General features: G+C 50.0%; 1 protein-coding gene across 1 annotated transcript in view; it reads right to left on the reverse strand.

Annotated features, from left to right (window-relative positions):
* Positions 1-21,555, reverse strand: part of Rab8 (RAS oncogene family member Rab8) — a 40,464-nt gene that overhangs the window by 14,195 nt on the left and 4,714 nt on the right. Inside the window, exons 3-4 of the mRNA XM_045751537.2 lie at positions 18,780-18,864; positions 9,347-9,487 (exon numbers count right to left, since the gene is read on the reverse strand). Of these exons, the coding sequence (XP_045607493.1) occupies positions 9,347-9,487; positions 18,780-18,864 (226 nt within the window). The remainder of the gene's footprint in view (positions 1-9,346; positions 9,488-18,779; positions 18,865-21,555) is intronic.

Consider the following 21,555-nt stretch of genomic DNA (forward strand, 5'->3'; position numbering starts at 1 on the left):
AACATTACCTTCTAGAGAGCCAGTCAAACAACATAGCAGACAGGTAGAACAAAAAAGAGAGAGAGAGAGGAGTGAGTTATATACTTTAATAATATCATAAACTACAACTAATTACTATAATGATTATAACTAGAATAAAAACATACTTGAATATCAATAATAATAATTTGTAAAATAACCATGAACTTATTAATGCCATTATTCTGCTGCCAACATTTGACTCTTTGTGTTAGCCTCAAATGTAATCTTCACCAGAGAAGTTCAACCATCCTCAAACACAAATAGAAATTTAATAAATCATTTTAAATATAGTTTAAGGAACTCTACATACAGTACTTAGTTGCTATTACATATCTGATGAAATAACCACTGGAACATGCCAACATATAAGGACTGTTTCATTATATACATGTGGGGAATGATAGGAGAGAAACAGAAGGAAGAGATCACGCATAAATTGCAAATTATTAAGTCCTGTTGTTGTAATTTCACTGTTGCCACACATGAATTAACCTCTTGTCTTGTTACTTATATCCTTAGAGCCTCATTCCTACTTTGAAAATCCCAGTCTCAGATACCCAAAACACATCTGTTAAGTGTCACTGTCTCTACTGGCCGACACTGTCTTTACTGGTCGACGCTCTGTCTACTGGCCGACACTGTCTTTACTGGCCGACGCTCTGTCTACTGGCCAATGCTGTCTCTACTGGCCGACGCTCTGTCTACTGGCCGACGCTGTCTCTACTGGCCAACGCTCTGTCTACTGGCCAATGCTGTCTCTACTGGCCGAAGCTCTGTCTACTGGCCGACGCTGTCTCTACTGGCCCACGCTCTGTCTACTGGCCGACGCTGTCTCTACTGGCCAACGCTCTGTCTACTGGCCAACGCTGTCTCTACTGGCTAACGCTCTGTCTACTGGCCGACGCTGTCTCTACTGGCCGATGCTCTGTCTACTGGCTGACGTTCTGCCTACTGGCCAACACAGTCACCACTGGCTGACACTGTCACTACTGGCTGACACTGTCACTACTGGCTGACCCCTGTCACCACTGGCTGACACTGTCACCACTGGCTGACCCCTGTCACTACTGGCTGACACTGTCACCACTGGCTGACCCCTGTCACCATTGGCTGACCCCTGTCACTACTGGCTGACCCCTGTCACTACTGGCTGACCCCTGTCACTACTGGCTGACCCCTGTCACTACTGGCTGACCCCTGTCACTACTGGCTGACCCCTGTCACTACTGGCTGACCCCTGTCACCACTGGCTGACACTGTCACCACTGGCTGACCCCTGTCACCACTGGCTGACCCCTGTCACCACTGGCTGACACTGTCACCACTGGCTGACACTGTCACTACTGGCTGACACTGTCACTACTGGCTGACCCCTGTCACTACTGGCTGACACTGTCACTACTGGCTGACCTCTGTCACTACTGGCTGACCCTGTCACTACTGGCTGACCCCTGTCACTACTGGCTGACCCCTGTCACTACTGGCTGACCCCTGTCACTACTGGCTGACACTGTCACTACTGGCTGACCCCTGTCACTACTGGCTGACCCCTGTCACTACTGGCTGACCCCTGTCACCACTGGCTGACCCCTGTCACCACTGGCTGACCCCTGTCACTACTGGCTGACACTGTCACCACTGGCTGACACTGTCACCACTGGCTGACCCCTGTCACCACTGGCTGACACTGTCACCACTGGCTGACACTGTCACTACTGGCTGAGCCCTGTCACCACTGGCTGACACTGTCACCACTGGCTGACCCCTGTCACCACTAGCTGACACTGTCACCACTGGCTGACACTGTCACCACTGGCTGACCCCTGTCACCACTGGCTGACACTCTCACCATTGGCTGACACTCTCACCACTGGCTGACACTCTCACCACTGGCTGACACTCTCACCACTGGCTGACACTCTCACCACTGGCTGACACTCTCACCACTGGCTGACACTCTCACCACTGGCTGACACTCTCACCACTGGCTGACACTCTCACCACTGGCTGACACTCTCACCACTGGCTGACACTCTCACCACTGGCTGACACTCTCACCACTGGCTGACACTCTCACCACTGGCTGACACTATCACTACTGGCTGACACACTCACTACTGGCTGACACTGTCACCACTGGCTGACACTGTCACCACTGGCTGACACTGTCACCACTGGCTGACACTGTCACCACTGGCTGACACTGTCACCACTGGCTGATACTCTCACTACTGGCTGACACTGTCACCACTGGCTGACACTCTCACCACTGGCTGACACTCTCACCACTGGCTGACACTGTCACCACTGGCTGACACTGTCACCACTGGCTGACACTGTCACCACTGGCTGACACTGTCACCACTGGCTGACACTCTCACCACTGGCTGACACTCTCACCACTGGCTGACACTGTCACCACTGGCTGACACTGTCACCACTGGCTGACACTGTCACCACTGGCTGACACTCTCACTACTGGCTGACCCCTGTTACCACTGGCCGAGACTGTCACCACTGGCCGAGACTGTCACCAGTGTTTGATAGTCAAAATAGTCAGAAAAGACACACACACCAACCACAAGAAAGCTCGACATGCCCTAAGGAGAACATCTCCAAGAATCGAAAACAGAGAAGCTAGAGACGAGGCTGCCCACAGTGACCAGCACCTAAGGACATGAAACAAACCAAAAACTCCCAGGAGAAACTAGAATAAAAAAACAGTGTTGAATGTAATAAAACGCCATTTTCTGGATGAGACCCGGAGGCTCCCCGGAGCTTTCTGGGCTGATATGAATGTATTAGGCTGTTACATCAGTCAAAGCGAATGGAGTTCTAGGCCTACCAGGGACCACAAGCCAGAACCTAGCCGCCTCAGACAGGCACAAGGAGCAATGGCCTATAGAAAACCTTGTGTGGTTGGAAGCATTCTATGTCTGCCATTGACCAAGTTAGGCGATGAGGGAGCCGGTCGGCCGAGCGGACAGCACGCTGGACTTGTGATCCTGTGGTCCTGGGTTCGATCCCAGGCACCGGCGAGAAACAATGGGCAGAGTTTCTTTCACCCTATGCCCCTGTTACCTAGCAGTAAATAGGTACCTGGGTGTTAGTCAGCTGTCACGGGCTGCTTCCTAAGGGTGAAGGCCTGGTCGAGGACCGGGCCGCGGGGACACTAAAAATCCCCGAAATCATCTCCAGATAACCTCCAGATCCAGGCACTCAGAAAGGTAGGTGCCCCAAAACAAACCCTATCTGGTTAAAAATTGCTACTGAAAGATGAACTGTTGGACAAAACTCCCCAAACTAAAAACGAGCACACAATCATGACAGCACAAATGTCACTGTGCAGCTCCCACCTCCCCGGGAGGGGGGAGGGGTTGCCCCAGACCCCCCACACTGGTTATCCACCCCCTGTTCTGAGGCTGGATGTCAAAATCACGAAAACCTCCGACTGGAGGGAGGGAGCCTCTGGGTCTGACCCAGAAAATGGTGTTTCAGTACATTCAACACTGTTTTTTTGGAGGGAGCCCCCGGGAGGCGGTGGAAACTTGTTCCTCAACTCGAAGTCAAGACAACTGGCTGCAACCATCGACCCAATGCGACACATGCCCGGCTAGGGCCAGGAACATTGACTAGGTGGCGAGCGGCCAGGACCCTGTTCAACCTCCAAAAACCCCGTGCCCAAATGTCAGCAAAAAGACATATTACCAAAGATGGCAGCCAATGCAGCAGACTTACGAACGTCATGGGCATAAGGATAGACCATAGACTGGCTGGACCGAATAACCCTGTGGACAACCTGAGAGACCCAAACCCTGGAACAGGAAAGAAAGGAAACTGGGGTCAATCCAAAGCGTGTCCCCAGCCACCGAGGCCTTGGTGCGCAGGTAACGGCGAAAAGCCGCAACCGGACAACACATGATGCACCCCAGTCTGACCAACCAAGCATCAACAACCCAAGGACCCTTCCGGAGAGCAGCAGTCTCATTCTTTGCCAGAAAAGGAGATGGCTGCAAACGAACAAACTAAGGGTGGAACTTTTTGGTCCTGGTGTTAACCAGGACCAAAAAGAGCAGAAACCTTTGCACCAGAGGAGAGCATGAAGCTCCCCAACCCGACCCTCCAGAAGCCAATGCCAATAAGAAAAAGAGCCTTCGAAAAAGAATCTTGAACCGAAGGGGCCACCACAAACTGTGGAGAAGAGAGAAAAGAGAGCACCCAGTCCAACGACCAGGATGGCTCAAGCGGTGCATGAGCAGGCTGGAGGTGATGCACGAGAAAGCTTGCAGAACGGAGCAAAAGTAACATCCACCCCGAACGCAAGCTGAAGTGGCTCCACCAGCGCCACACGATACAAGGCGACAGTATTCGGCATAAGATGACAGTTCTGAAACAACCAAGAAAGGAAAAGACAACCCTATCCGAAACCGAAGAAAATCTATGGAGGGCCAAGAAATAACAAAAGGACCACCAGGAAACTTCATATTGCTGCCGAGACGAAGCCCGCAGCAGGGACATCATTAACGAAGCCACCTGCTCACCATACAAACGGTCATGGACACGAGTCAGAAAGACCAAATGCGAAGACTTGAGGAGAAGATCGAACCAGCTATGTAAAAGACTGGCCCGATCTGCTGAAAAAACAGAGCCGTCCCCTGGGTTTGGACACCGAGCAAGTAGCACCTGAAACCAAGGCTGGGCCGGCCACCATGGGGCCAACAGGACTACTCTCCCTCGATAAGTCTCCAAGCGAGCCAGAACCTGGAGCATCAGCAGGGGGAGCAGAACGCTCCCATTCTGCTCTTTTAAGAGCAGAACTTTTAAGAGTTCTGCTCTTCTTCTGCTCTGCCGAATGCTCTTTTAAGCAGAACCGGGGAAAAGAGGTACAGGTAAACCTCACCTCGGCCAGTCATGCCTGAAGGCATCGACCACAGACAAAAAGATGCCAAAAACCTAAGAGCCAGGACCTAAGTGGATTCCAAAGAGAGAGTGAGCATAGCCTGCCAGCATGCGAGGCGAGAAGCAAAGAACAGCGACACCGCCTCCCTGAGAATTGGCGTAAACAACTTCAAAAGTGCGGCCGATACCCAAGCCCCTGAGGCCAACGCACCAGACGAAGGCCCGGCACTTGATGTCTCCACATCCTCCCTAAGCCAGTCCGAAGACAGCTCGAGAAGGGAAAAGAAGTGCAAGACTGAAGCCAAACGCCCCTGAGCACGCAGGTTCTCGGCTGCCAAAGACACCGAAAAAGTGGGAACCTGTACATGCAGCTACACAAGGCCAACATCCCGAGAAAGCACAGGCGCAAACAAGCACACATTAAGGCGCTCAAACTCGCCCCTCCAGGTAAACCTACAGAACGGTAGCAGCCTCCCGCCATTCGAGCATTCTGGTTCGACAAAACCCCATACCACACCCCCTGCGAAAAGAAAGGGCAGTCTACCAGCCAGGAAGACCCCGGGACCTCATAGCGCACACAATACGGGGAAGAAGAACCGAACTCAAACGAGGATGGATCCATCAGAGGCAGAATCCGGGTCTCGCAGGAGGTACGCCGCAAGGCCTCCCGAATCTTCTTAGGTGAGATTCAAGAGGCAGAAACCCTCCAGAAGAAAGGAGCCGAGGAACCCAAGGAAACCCGGAACCGAACCCGGTGAGGAGCTGACCCTAAATCATACTTATACAGGAAAGGGAGGGGTAAGAAAAACCCCTTCCTCCCTGCAACAAACAACCCCACGAAGTGGGCACCAACACACAAGCGGGATCAAAGGGGGCCTAATGCCCCCCAGGTTAATTCCTCCTCTGCCAAGAAAAAAAAACAGCGTTGAATGTAATGAAACGCCATTTTCTGGGCGAGCCCCAGAGGCTCCCTGGAGCTATAGGACTGATATGCGCTATATTAATCTAGGGCTTCCGTCAATGGAGTTCTGCCTACTGGGGACCATGAGCCAGAACCTAGCCCCCCTCAGAGAGGCACAGGGAGGCCTAAGGAAACCTCCTTGTATTTGGGGTATTCCGTCTGCCATTGACCTGGATTAGACACCCAGAAAGGTAGGAATCTCAAAACAAACCCTCACATGGTAGGAAACTGCAAAAAAAAACTACGACCGAGAAGAGAAACAGAACTCCCCAATAGAAACAAGGAAAATAAACAAACAAGAAACATTAACCACTGCCGCTGTGCCGCTTGTCTGGAGGGAGGGAGCCTTTGGGGCTCACCCAGAAAATGGGGTTTCATTACATTCAATGCTAGTTTTCTGTGGGCAACCCCCCTTCAGTTTCCTGGAGCTACATAACCAAAGAAAAACAAAAGAGGGACTTACCCGAGAGGCAACCACAACCCGGGTGAGATCAACTTGATCTAAACCCAACTCGGTCGTGTGGATCTATCAAGAGGTTATTTTGAGATGATTTCGGGGCTTAGTGTCCCTGCGGCCCGGTCCTCAACCAGGCCTCCACCCTCAGGAAGCAGAGGCATCAGGGTGAAAGAAACTCTGCCCATTGTTTCCCGCCGGCACCCGGGATCGAACCCGGGACCACGCGTCCAGTGTTCTATCCGCTCAGCCACCAGCTCCCATCAACTTGAAGACGAGACAACTGGCTGCAGCCTGTGACGATTGGGACCAGGGACATTTACCAAATAACAGGTGGCCAGGACCCTGTTCGACCTCCAAAGCTCACCAACCTGACCCCCACCAGCCAATGCCAAAAGAAACAGAGCCTTCTGGAAGCAATCTTGAACTGAAGGGGGCTACCACAAACCAAGGAGGAGAGAGAAAAGAGAGCACCCTGTCCAAAGACCAGGGACAGCTCAGGTGGTGCATGAGCAGGCCAAAGGCAAAACAAAGCATGAGAAAGCTTGCAGAATGGAGCAAAAGATTTTCCCACGAGAAGACTTCAATCGAGGAAGAACCCAAAGCAACAGCTGGACTGGGGAAAAGAGGTACAGGTAACCCCACCTCCACCAGTCCTCCCAAAGAGCAACGACCTCCATGGCTTCAGTCGGAGTAGGGCACCACATATATCAGGAGACACCGGGACCACACTGACACGAAAAGGTCCACCTCCGGGGTCCCGTATGTCCGGCAGAGCCAACTGAAGGAATCGGCGTCAACTGTCCATTCCGTGGACAGGGGAATGGAACCGCGACAGGTCGTCAACGAAGATGTTGGACACTCCCCGGATGTGAACCACACAGAGAACTAAACCCCGAGAAACCAGCAGACAAGTCACTCGAAGCAACAAGCCCCAAAGCGCTAAGGACCGAAGAGAACCCCCGCAGTTTGGACAATGAACCATCAGAGTGCAGTCCGAATGGAGCCAGATCGTAGAACCCCGAAAGACCCGAACTCTCCGCAGTAAAAGCCAAACTGCCACTAACTCTCGCACAGTGCTGTGAGTTCGATGGAAGAACGGACCCCACCACCCCTGGCCAGGTGAGTACTGGTCACAAAGCCCCAGTCGAGACACGAGGCATTCGTGAACACATCGAGTGAGAGCTCAGGGAGTCAGTCATCGAGGTAAGCCAGAACCCGAACACCTAGCAGAGGCAGATGGGCCACCACGACCCTGGTAAGATGCGTGAAAACATGAGGTGCCAAATTCAAGCCAAACGGAAGGCAACGACCCAGAAGCCTCGGCAGGAAGAGCAGGTTCGAATGTCTCCATCTCGAATGGGGCAGCCCCTGAAGCCGTCGGGTCTTATCACCAACTAAACACTGCCCCCCAACTCCGAAAACCCTCAGACATTTGGGAGCTGGCAGCAGGGGGAAAATAGCAGGATGAACCACGCCCACTGGGGAAGGACCTGAAGGCGTGGACGGAGCCAAAGTCGAAGCGACTGATGCCCCCAGATCCATGTCCCTAAAACCAAAACAGGAAAGCTCCAGGGCATTCGAGCGAGCAACCAAACTAGCGTGTTGCAACAACCACAACCTACGATGCAACGCAGACGCCGCCTTTTCCTTAAGAACCTCCGAAGAAGAATGGGTAAATCGGAGTTCGAGCCGGGAACGTGTCTAGAAAGTCTCTCGAGTCATATGTCACCGACCCAACAGGCAGTATGATGGAAGCAAAACGGGTAATCGTCATCCTGAGACAAGGGGCAACGAACAACTTTCAAACTCTCATAAGGCGAGATGGGACTTGGAAGATGCATCCATGGGTTTGCCAAGCCCCAACAGGGTTTTCCGGGGCCCATAGGGGGGTTTAGCCTACGGAAAGCCCAGGTATGGTGCTGTACAGCCGGTTAAGCCCAAATGATAATGTCAACAAGTGGGAATAGGGTTATAACTGGACCCCTGTGAGGTGTACAAACATAGGGGCCTAGAAGAGGGCCACCAAAAATACCTTAGGTGTACTAATACTCAAACCAGGCAGACCTCCTCCAAGCAAGACAAACAGAAAAGAAAAACCCCACAGAAGCACAACCACCACAGGAGGAACAGGGAACACGGCTGCTGTTGGGATGCGTGCTGCGCAGCACCTCGTACTCCAAACCAGCAACAACAACACTTCCTACCCAAGGCACTTCCTACACAAAGTTTACTCCTTGCTACAACACCACAAACAGCAGGAGAAACCACAAGGGCACAAAATCCAGCAGGAATCTGAGGCCAGAGTTGAGAACCACCCCAGAGCGCTTCAGCCTACGAAATGAGGAGCTGGGCAGGGGAAGGGGGGGGGGGGCACGGACAGGCGGTGCGGCGGCGTTGGTTAACGTTTGCTTGTTTGCTTATTATCCTCTTATTTTTAGGAGTTCTGTTTCTCTGTTTGGACTTGGGTTTGCTACCACAATTTCCTATCACGTGGGGTTCGTTTTGAGATGCCAACCATTCTGGGTGCCTAACCCCGGTCAATGGCAGACAGGAAATACCCCCAAATACAAGTTTTTTTTTTTTAGGCCATTGCTCCATGCACCTCTCTGAGGGGGCCAGGTTCTGGCTCATGGTCCCAGGTAGGCAGAACTCCATTGACTGAAGCCCCAGACTAATAAAGCGAGTCTTATAGCTCCAGGGAGCTGAAGGGGTTTCCGACAGGAAAATAGTCAAAAGCAAACATTTGATGAAAACTCCCAGAAGCAAAATGACCTCAGTTCTGCAAAATATAGACTTAATTACTGTACTAACCAGCATGTACCATACAAGTATCAATGAACTTATATCTAATCAAATTATAAATTTAATAAAATTACGCTTTAATATTATTTAGTACAGTACCTATAATATAGAGCACATATAGAAGTTGTACAGTGCTATACTATATACCTTAAAGAAAATATGCTACATATTGGAACTCTTACAAGAAAAACTGGCATTGAACTAACCAATTTTTTCTCCATTTTGCCCTTAATATCTCGAGCAAGGGTAAAGAATGCTTCTTCTACGTTAATGGACGCTTTAGCAGAGGTTTCCATAAACTTTATCCCATATTCTATGGCCAACTGTTCTCCTCTGTCTCGAGAAACCTGCAAGAATTTACAAGCAGTAGAGTATGTTATTAAATGCATATATATTGCAATACAGTACTAATAAAATGGTTTATACTTGTTATGAATAACAGCAAATCAGCAATTGGATGTTATGTGTTAATAACAAGTAATAAATTACAATATGATTTAATGATTCAATACAATTTCAACTGAGTACAGTATATGTCTGATGTATGCTCTCACCATCTGGGACTTCAGAATTCACAAAAACCAGCAGTGAATGTAATGGAACTCCATTTTCTGAGCGAGACCCGGAGGCTCCCCGGAGCTTATTCAGGCCGATATGGATATACCGTATTAGACTTTGGCATCAGTGTGAATGGAGTTCTTAGGCCTACCAGGGACCATGAACTTCTGGCCCCTTCAGAGAGGCACGAGGAGCAATGGCCTATAGAATGCACATGTAATTTGGAGCATTCTATGTCTGCCATTGACTGGGTCAGGCACCCAGAAAGGTAAGCAAAACAAACCTCAATTCTGGTTGAAACTTCTGTACTACTATAAGTCAAACGAGTGGACAGAACTTGCCAAAGAAAAACAAGCAAGACGTGGCCACGTGCCGCGCCACAGTCTGCGCAGCTCCCCCCTCCTCTCCCCATGAGGGGGAAGGAGAGTCCAAGACCCCTTATGCCGGCTATCCACACCCCCAGTTCTGAGACTGGATGTCAAAAACACATGGAAAAACTGCTGACTGGAGGGATGGAGGGATGCCGGTGAGCCTCCGGGTCTCTCACAAAAAATGGCATTTCATTACATTCAACGCTGGTTTCCTGGGGAGGGGGGGATGGGACCCCCTTTGGCTTCCCGGAGCTACTTACCAAAAGACGAAAACAAGTGGAACTTACCCGGGAGGAGGTCGGCACTCACCCCTCAATGCGAAGACAAGATAACTGGCTGCAACCGCCAACCCAAAGCGACACAGGACCGACTAGGCCCCGAAACATTGACCAGGTAGCGTGCAGGCAGGACCTTGTTTGACCACCAAAAACCCCGCACTTGAATGTCAGCCCAATACATGTTACCGAAGACAGCAGCAAGAGCAGCAAACTTTCAAACGTCGTGGGCACGGGGATAGACCACAGACTGGCTAGACCAAATAACCCTGCAGATGACCTGGGTGACCCGAACCCTAGAACAAGGAAGAAGGGAAACTGGATCAACCCAACACATGATGTACCTGCTTACTTAGGAAGGGGCCTTACTTAGGACCAACGGAAGGGGCCATCCCCGGCCTGAACAACCAAGCATCAACAACCCAAGGACCCCTCCGGAAAGCAGCCATCTCATTCTTCGCCAGACAAGGAGGACACGGCTGCAAACAAACAAACTTATCACCAGAGCCAAAAGAGCAGAAACCCCTGCGCTGGAAGAGAGCATGAAGCTCCACGACCCGACCCCCAGAGGCCAATGTTAACAGGAAAAAGAGCCTTGGAGACACATTCCTGAACCAAAAGGGCCACAACAAACCAAGGGGGAAGAGAGATAAGAGAGCATCCTGTCCAACAACCAGGATGACTCAGGTAGTGCATGAGAAGCCGGAGGTGAAACAACGCCAGAGACTTCATGTGAAACGGTGCAGACGTAACATCGATGCCACAAGCAAGAGCGGCTCTGCAAGCACAGCACAATACGAGGCGACAGTATTTGGCACAAGATGACGGTCCTGAAACAGCCACAAGAGAAAGGACAAGACCACCTTAACAGAAAGCGAAGTATACCTAAGAAGAGACAAAAAGAAACGGAAGGACTGCCAGGAAACTTCATACTGCCGCCGAGACAAAGCACGCAGGTGGGACACCATTAACGAAGCCAACTGATCACCATACAGATAGTGATAGACCCGAGTAAAAAAACAGATGCAAAGACAATGGAGAAGATTGAACCAGCCACATAATGGACCAGACCAATTAGCTGAAAGAAGCAGAGCCACAGGAAAACCCCTGGGTTCAGACACCGAGCAAGCAGCGCCTGAAACCAAAGCTGGGCCGGCCACTAAGGGACCAAGAGGACTACTCTCCCCTGGTAAGTCTCTAAGCGAGCTAGGACCTAGAGTAACGGCGGAACCAGGGAAAAAAGGTACATGTAACCCCACCTCGACCAGTGCAGCGACTGAAAAGCGTTGACCCCGATGGCCTCAGAGTTAGGGAAGGGCACCACATATACCGGGAGACGTCATGACCACACCGACACGAAGAGGTCCTCCTCGGGAAGCTTGTACATTTGGGGCTTAGCGTCCCCACAGCCCCGTCCTCAACCAGGCCTCCTTTTTGTTACACACATCCCCAGGAAGTAACCCGTAGCCCGTAGCAGCTCTCTAACTCCCAGGTACTGTATCTATTTACTGCTAGGTGAACAGGCTCATCAGGGTGAAAGAAACTCTGCCCATTTGTTTCCGCCTCCACTGGGAATCGAACCCGGAACCTCAGGACTATGAATCCGAAACACTGTCCACTCAGTTATTAGGCCCCTGGCCTAACAGCTGAGTAGACCCCTGTTCATTCCAAAGACAGGGAAATGAACCGAGATAGGCCATCCGCCAGGACATTGGACCCCCCCCCCCCCCAAAACATGAAAAGGCAGGACAGCCAAACTGAGAGCTCAGCAGACGAGCCACCTGAAGCAACCAGCCCCAAAGAGCCAAGGACCACATTGAACCCCCCCTTGGTTCAGGCAATAAACCACTGGGGTTCATTGCCGAATGGAGCCTGATCGTCGATCTGCGAGCAACCCGAACCCTCCGAAGCAACATCCACACCACTGCAAACTCCCACAACGTGCTGTGGGTTCGATGGAAGGACAGACCCCACCGCCCCTGGCTGGCCTGGTGAGCAATGGTCACAAAGCCCCAGCCAAGAGACGATGCATCCATGAACACATCGAGCAAGGGCTCGGGTAGACGCCAAGGCACTGTACCCCCAAAAACCCGAAGAGGAAGCCGGAGACGCAGCAGCCGACGCAAGGCCCAAGAAGGCCAAACCCCAGTGGCCGTAAGAGAGGCGGAAGGAACGTCCCCAAAGGAACCAGAACAGCCGACAAAGCCAAACCTGATCCGGCGGGTAGACCATCACGGCAAAGTTCAGGCTCCAGCACAAACCCCCGAGCAACCGCCAAGTGACCCGGGAGCCCCAAGAAACAAGCGAAGGCAGGAGCGCAGTCGAAGCAAGAGATTCCGGAGGGAGGGAGAGATACGGAAGCGGTCTGGGAGTCCCACACAAGACCCAGCCAAGTCCGAACCTGAGAGGGAACCAGATGGGACTTCCGCCAGTTCACATGGAACCCGAACTCAGCAAGCTGGGAAAGAACCAGATCCCTGGCGAGCAGACACGTGGACTGGCTGGGAGCCAAGACCAGCCAGTCGTCGAGGTAGGCTAGAACCCAAAGACCTAAGAGATGTAGATTCACCACCATGACCTGGGTAAGGCGTGTGAACACGTGAGGTGCCGGGTTCAACCTGAACAGGAGACAACGAAAGTGGTAACCAAGATGCCCCACAACAAAAACGAGCCAATCCATGAACCCCGGATGAATCGGGACGTGCCAATACGCGTCTCGGAGGTCCAGACACACCATCGAAGAGCCCAGCTCCAACAAATGTCGGACCTTGTTATGTCCAAACGTACCCCACTCTGAGATGATCCAACAAAGCGCAGGAGAGGCCTGCACCGCCAGCCCAGAACCCCCCAAAGGAGGAGGGGCCACCCAACGCCACCGCCGGTTGTTGGAAACGACCCAAAAAGCCCACGAATTGATACCAGGCATGAGTAAACATCGAGAGCCTCCCCCCCTCCTCATCGCCCAGTCAATGGGGCAAACTGCGAAAGGGCCAACGCCCCTTGTGAGAACCCAACTTACGCAGAGAGTGATCACTACACCAACCAGACAAATATGAATCCGAAGGCAGCGCCGCCCAAGAAACTGGCACAAGCGGCCTACCACGACAAGAGGAACCCTGAACTCAGGCTCAACCCTTCCAGAAGGAACCCCCCAGGACCCCCGAAAGACCAACAAGTCCGACATTGGATGACAACTAGAAGAGGCTGCCTGCAGAAACTGCCCAACTCCGCAAACAGCAAGGGACAATAAGGCGACGAAAACGTAAGAGCCAGGACCCAAACAAATTCCAACGAGGAAGCAAGCCCCACCTGCCAACACACAAGACACGAAACCAAAAACTGCGACATCGCATCCCCAACAGGATCGGTGCAAACAGCTTCAGCAACGCAGATGACATACACGCCACCAAGACCAAGGCACCAGACCCAGGAACAGCCCCAAGAGCCTCCACATCCTCCTGAAGCCAATCCGAAGACAGCTCCAGAAGGTAAAAGAACCGCAAACCCAAAGCCAGCAGCCCACGAGCGCGCAAATCCTCAGCCACCAGTGCAGCCGAAAGAGAGGGAACCTGCACGTGAAGCTGAACCATGCCAACATCCCGCTGAAGGGCAGGGGTGAACAAATACGCATTGAGGTGCTCGATTTCACCCCCCAAGTAAACCTGGACCACCGTCAACGCCTCGCATCACTCAAGTGTGCAGGTATGACAGAAAGTACTCAAAGCATCCAACGACAACACGGGGCAGTCCACTAGCCAGGACGGCTCCAGAACCTCATAACAAACCAGTATGGAGACGAAGATCCAAACCTGAAGGAAAACGGATCCATTATAGAGGCATAATCCCGGTTGCACAGGAGGTATATCTTGAGGTTATCTCGAGATGATTTCGGGGCTTTTTTAGTGTCCCCGCGGCCCGGTCCTCGACCACGCCTCCACCCCCCAGGAAGCAGCCTGTGACAGCTGACTAACTCCCAGGTACCTATTTACTGCTAGGAAACAGGGGCATCAGGGTGAAAGAAACTCTGCCCATTGTTTCTCGTCGGCGCCCGGAATCGAACCCGGAACCACAGGATCACGCGTCCAGTGTTCTGTCCGCTCAGCCACGGCTCCCTTTAAGGTAAGCCACAATGCTTACCTCCTGTGGTGAAGGTAAAGTTGGCAGCTGGAGCTACCACCTGCACCTCAGTAGGCGAGACGCGAGAAGCTGAAAACCTTCGGAAGAACGGAACCGACAGACCTGAAGGGACACGGAACCAAACCCTGAGAGGGGCCGACACCAAATCCAACTTGTACGCAGAGGGCGGGGGGGTAGAAAACCCCAACTCCTTGTAACAGTAAGCCCTGCTCGGAGGGTAGAAAAACCCAGGCAGGGTCTAATGGGGTCCAAGGCCCCCAAGTTAGCCCTTCCCCAAACCCCAGGGAACCTCCACACCAGGACCCAGGGTCGAGTCATCCTCCAAAGCCCTGGCCTCAAGAAAAAGCCAGGGCAGCCGGAAAGGCAGGAAGGAAGGGGGGCCGACTGGTCAGACCCTGTCACCACGGCTGGAGGAACCGACTCCAATGCCTCCATGACCCCCCCCCCGGAAGGGGGCAACCACCGAAACTGCCCGAGTCTCAGAATCTCTTAAACCCTGCCCCTGAATTCCTCAGATGCGTTGGAGATAGATGCAGGGAGAGGGGACTAGAATGAACCAAAGCAGGGGAAGAACGAGGGGGTGCGGACTGAACCAAGGTCGAAGCGACCAACACTCCCAAGTCCGAGTCTCTGTAAGCAAAACAGGGCAGCCTTGGGGCTTCTGGGGTAGCAATCAACCAAGCGTGTTGCAGCAACCGATATAGAGCATGCAACGTCTGAGCCACCCGCACCCGGATAGTCATCAGTGGACTGGGTGAACCGAGCCACAAACGCAGCAGAACTCGCAGGACTCTGGGTTGAAGGTGTCACCGACCCAACAGGCAGCATGACGGAGGCAAAAACAGTAAGTCACCCTGAGACAAGGAGACAGAGCAACCCTCAAACTCACACAAGGTGAGAGGGGACCCAGGGGTCGCATCCATCGGACCCCTTGCGACTCTGCGGGATTTCTCAGGCCCCTTAGACTGGTATTGCTAAGGGTAAGTTCAGGCAGGGTACTGCGAACCAACACCCAAGTCTACCAATCAAACTGCTAAAAGCTGAACCCTCCGGGACGTGTCCACTCACGGGGCCTAGAACTAAGAAACACAGATATATATTAACTTAAATATAGATAGGGGGCAACGAACCAAAGGCAGTCTCCCCCACCAAGCAGGAAAACAAAAACAAACAAAAAATGCAAGAGGACAATGTACCCCAGGTGGAACAGAGCCAGCCGCTATAATAGGGGATAACTAGCTGTGCAGTACCCCACGCCCCTATCAGTGCAAACTACCCTTTACGCTAAGGTAAACAAGGGAGGAGGAATTCCCCCCAGCACACTCTGGGCAGTCAATTACCGAGCAGCAAAAGACCAACAGAGGTAGACCCTAAGGTGATTTGTGGAAGTCTCCCGCAAGCCCCAAGGGCAGTACTTACAGGGCACTTAGGAAAGGGAACCCTAAGCGCATGCATCCTGAGCACCGGTGAAGATTACTCCCAGCTCACACACCACCCTGAGGACAGCACTAAATGCAAGGCACAGCACTGATACAAGAAACATGAGCTAGAGTCACACGCAGGCAATGAGTCACAATAATGTGGTTGAAGTATGTTGACCAGACCACACACTAGAAGGTGAAGGGACGACGACGTTTCGGTCCATCCTGGACCATTCTCAAGTCGATTGTCGATCGACAATCGACTTGAGAATGGTCCAGGACAGACCAAAACGTCGTCGTCCCTTCACCTTCTAGTGTGTAGTCTGGAGTCACACGACCAAGCCTCAAACACATCAGCCAAGAACTGAGGTGTGGATAGCGGGAGGGTCAGGAGTATTTTGCATAACAACAACACTATTTAACACTATCGCACTCCCGGCGCAGGCGCCGCAGAAATGACGTCATGAGCCAGGTAGTGCTGGCGATTTTCCGGCGACACCGAAAAGTGTATACTTGTCTCAGTTTTCTCACCTTAATTCTCGTGCTACGTCGTTTGTTTTGGTATCAATGTGTTCGCAATAGAATTCCCTACAGATGTATATACATATAAGGTCCAAAAGCCCACCGTGACTCCCCACAGCAAAGCCTAAAGTCGGCAAAGTTACCCATGAGCGCGCAAAATCAGTAAACTGTATATACTCGTTTCAGTTTTTTCACCTTATTTCTCGTGTTACATCATTCGTTTTGGTATCATTGTGTTCGCAATAGAATTCTCTACAAGGGTATTTGCATATGAGGTCTAAAAGCCCGGAGTGACTCCCCACAGCAAAGCCTAAAGTCGGCCAAGTTACCCATGAACAAGCACCAATTTGCACACCTGCAGACTAATATATATACAGTACAGTACAGGGGTACCTCAGTTTAAGAGTTTAATCCGTTCCTGGAGACGGCTCGTATTCCGAAAACTCGTATTCCGAAGCTAATTTCCCCATAAGAAATAATAGGAAATGAATTAATCCGTTCCCGACTACCCCAAAAACCCCACATCAAACTAAATTTTTATACCTAATTCATGTAAATAAACCTACAAAACCATGTTCAAGCTATTACTTACCTTGCTGTTGAATGCTGTAGGCGTATGAAAGATGGTGAGGAGGGGGGAGGAGGAGAGGAGTTACTGTTTGGAAGGGAAGTCCCCTTCCATTATCACATCAGGCAGTGAGGACTTCACTGGTGAGCACACTCTGGCACATTTTGCCTGCATACCACTAGGACTTGCTTGTCTTACTAAGAATCTGTCTAGACACTTGTTTTTCCCTACATTTTAACACTTGTCTGTAGTAAGACATCACATTGTCATTTAAAAGGTCAATGCAACGGCCTGCTACAGCTTTATGTGGGCGAGTTTTTTCAACAGAACTTTGCAGTTCTTCCCATACTTCACACATTTTCTTAATCAAGAAGGGACATCCTCTACTGCCTCTACTCACAGCTATTTTCTTAGGTTGAACCTTATCAATGGCTTTCTTGAGACCCATGGCGAGATATATAATAACAACTTTTATGCTCAAATGGCCAAAAAACCGACATAAAACTGTAAATCCATGTGAAGAATTCAGGAGGGATAGTCACTGGGCGGGAGACAATGGTAAACTGAGGGGCGGAGGGGCGACGATCGCCGTACCACCACGCGCTAGGTCGGCCTGAACCCTATCAACAAACTCGCGTTCCTAGGTAACCCTCGCCTTCCGAGACACATTTTCCGAGGAAATCCGGCTCGTATTCCGAAAAACTCGCATACAGGGACACTCGTGTTCCGAGGTACCACTGTACCAGTATACTCGTTCTGGTTGATAACATAAATTTTTGTGCTACGTCCTTCATTTTAGTATCAAATTGTTTGCAATAAAAAGATGCGTATTTTAAAACTGGTCCCATAATAATAGAACAATAAATGGAATTTTAACAAATATTTTAAATTTTGGTCGCTCATCACCACAAAATTATTTATATATTTACAGTATTCTGACACTAAATTTCGTGTTTCGTCTTTCATTTTGGTATCAAATTGTTCGTAATATAAAGGCGCGTATTTTAAAACTAATCCCATAGTAATAGAAAAATAAATGGAATTTTAGCAAATATTTAAAAATTTGAACCACAAAAGTATTTATTTTCTTTCTGACATTTATTATCTTTCTAGCATCAATTTTCGCGTCACGTCCTTCATTTTGGTATCAAATTGTTCCCAATAAAAAAGCGTGTATTTTAAAACTAGTCCATAATAATAGAACAATAAATGGAATTTTAACAAATATTTTAACTTTTGTTAACTTTTTGACACTCATCACCACAAAATTATTTATATCTTTCCAGTGTTCTGACATCAATTTTCATGTTGTCTCTTTCATTTTGGTATCAAATTGTGTGCAATCTAAAGGCGCTCATTTTGAAACAACTCCCAGATTGATCAGATAAAATTTAAATTTTTAACAAATATTTTAATGGATGACTCTGGACGTTGTCATCCAAGACGGCACAGGAGAAAAACGGATGCTGCTAATAGGCATCATTGGAGTGCGAAAGTGTTAAGGTGAGTGCTTTACTGAGAAAGACGTGGAAATAGGTAGACTTTGGAAGGCCTCTAGAATACATTTCCATTTCTCCTGTATACCCTAAGTTCAATGTTTGAGAATTTGCATGCAACAAGATTTACCAGAAAGACATTATTCATGGGCAGAGAGAGCTGAGAATGATCCCTCACCAGAGCTCTGGAAGCTGGTGAGGGATCATTCTCACAACAATATTTCACATAAAAAAATTATCTTGTATATTACAGTATATTATACAGATATTAAAACTCTCCAATTATCTCACCTGTCTCTTGTCATTTACATCACACTTATTTCCCAGAATCATCTTCTCTACATCTGCTGATGCATGTTCCTCTATGTTCCGTATCCTGCCAAGATTAATTCAGGATCAACTCAGTGTTATAGATTATATATTTATGAATTAAAAAGACCATATTGGCTGAGGTAGTTTTAAATTATGTTTCTATCTTGCACTTAAAAATATTGGAAGAGTTAAATGTAAAATATGCGGAATGAACACATCATGACCCCAGTGTTGAATGTAATGAAATGCCATTTTCTGCGTGAGCTACCTTAGCCCCATGAAGCTACTGTGCTGTTAAAAGTGCCAAACACCTTAGGTGCCATCAGGTGTGGAGTTCTACTTGGCCTTCTGGGGACCATGAGCCAAAACCTGGCCCCTTCTAGAGATGCAAGGAGCAGTGGCACTTATGATAAAATTTCTATGAATTTATTCATGTCTGCCACCACTGAGGAAGGCACCCAGAATGTAAGTGAAGTAAAACAAATCACTTCTGATTATAAGAGAGACTGCAGTCTCAAGAAATGCCAAAAGAACTCCCCCTAACAATTTTAACACTTTTACTGTCTTTGTCTTTGAACTATATGTTTAACACTTCTCTAACCCTGTACATGGAGGACAGAAGAAAATGTATATATGCTGGTTAGCATTGTAAATGTGTGGCCACGTCTGTGGTAGAAAATAATAAAGAAAGAAAACAAAAAAAAAATGAAAACAAATTATCAAACATTCACACAACTAGAGAAAGCTCATTCACCCTCCCTCCCTCCCTCCCTCCCTCCCTCCCTCCCTCCCTCCCTCCCTCCCTCCCTCCATACAATGGAGGAGGAGGAGGAGGGAGGCAGCCCGGGACAACCGGCTGCTCCACCCTCAGTTCACTGATGAAAACAAATTCCCAACGCCCTAGAGAAGGGAGGGTGTCTGGGAGCCACCGGGGCTCACCAAAAAAAAAAAAACATATTAACGTTTCATTACAAGTAATGCTGGTTTTTTGGGAAGCCCTCTTACGGCTCCCTGAAACTAAATACCCACAGAGGAAAAAAAAACACGGACACTTACCTGGGAAGAGGGACCATCGTAGGTATCACGACAAAGACAAACAGCCATGACACATGACCCAAAGCCACACAGAGGCACAGAGGACCAGGAACACTGATGAGAAACCTGGCTGCCTCCAAAATACCCATGCCCAAATATCAGCTCAGGACATATTAGCAAAAACAGCTAACATAGCAGCATATTTGCAAACATCATGGGTAGCCTGTAGGTTGGCTACACTTGATAACACTGTGAACAACCTGAGAAATGCAAGCCTTGGAACAGGAGACCAATGAAACCAGATCAACCAACAACGAGTCCACCAAAGCAGAAGTGGAACAAAGGTAGAGGCAGACAGCTACCCCAGACACAACATATGATACACCCCTGGCCAAACCAACCAAGCATCAACAACCAAAGGACCCCCCCCCCCCCAAAAAGCCAACAGATTCATTCTTTGTCAGAAAAGAAGCTGCTGCTGCAAACATATGAACAATCCACTAGGGCCAAAAGAACAAATAACCCAGCGCCAAAGGAGAGCATGAAGCACTCCCACCTGTCAACTGGAGGTACAGGAAATCCAGAACAATTCCTTCATAAAATAATCCTGGACAGAAGGGGACACCATAAATCAAGTGGACAAAAGAAAGAACATAATCTAGGGATAAGAGAGCTCAGGTGATACACATGCAGGCCAAAGGTAAAACAGCACACTAGAAAGCCTGCAAAAAAGAGCCAATGTAGTGTTGACCCCGAATGCAAGCTGGAGCAGCTCTACCAATGCAGCATGATACAAGGGCAACAGTATTCAGCACAAGATGCCAATCAAGGAAAAGCCAAGAGTGAAAAGAGAACAACCAATTCAGACACCGAAGAACAGCAATGATGGGAAGAAAGTGGCAAAAGGTGCACCATGAAACCTCATACTGCTGCCTTGAGGACCACAGGTGAGACACCATCAAACCAGCCACCTGATCACCGCAGAGATGGCAATATCTTGAGATGATTTCGGGGCTTTAGTGTCCCCGCGGCCCGGTCCTCGACAAGACCTCCACCCCAGGAAGCAGCCCGTGACAGCTGACAACACCCAGGTACCTATTTTACTGCTAGGTAACAGGGGCATAGGGTGAAAGAAACTCTGCCCATTGTTTCTCGCCGGCGCCCGGGATCGAACCCGGGACCACAGGATCACAAGTCCAGCGTGCTGTCCGCTCGGCCGACCGACTCGCCAATATACCCGCTTAAAAAACTCTAGACACGAAGAGCAGAGGAAAAGGTCGAACCAGCAAAGTACATCACCTGGCTGACCCTCTGAAAGAGGAAAAGCCACAGAAAAATGGCCAGGTTCAGACACTGAGCAAGCAGTGCCTGAAACCAAGACTGGGCAGGCCACTAAGGAGCCAAAAAGATCACTCACTCCTTGTAGGACTCCAAACATTCCAACACCCAGAGCAACAGCCAAACTGGGGAAAAGAGGTACAGGAACTCCTCACATCGACCAGTCCAGCCCAAAGACATCTACCGCAAGGGCCTCACAGTCGGGAAATGGCGCCACATAAGAGGAAGACACCGAAACCACGCTGCTGATGAAAGAGAGATCCACGTCATGACAGCCGAAATGTCCAGCAAAGTCTCAAGGAGGCGGCAGCATAAACAATCCACTCCATGGAGACAGGGAGGAACTGGGACAGACTCTCAGCCAGAACACTGAACACTCTTT

Source organism: Procambarus clarkii, chromosome 23 (assembly GCF_040958095.1).
Source record: "Procambarus clarkii isolate CNS0578487 chromosome 23, FALCON_Pclarkii_2.0, whole genome shotgun sequence".
NCBI classification, from domain to species: domain Eukaryota; kingdom Metazoa; phylum Arthropoda; class Malacostraca; order Decapoda; family Cambaridae; genus Procambarus; species Procambarus clarkii.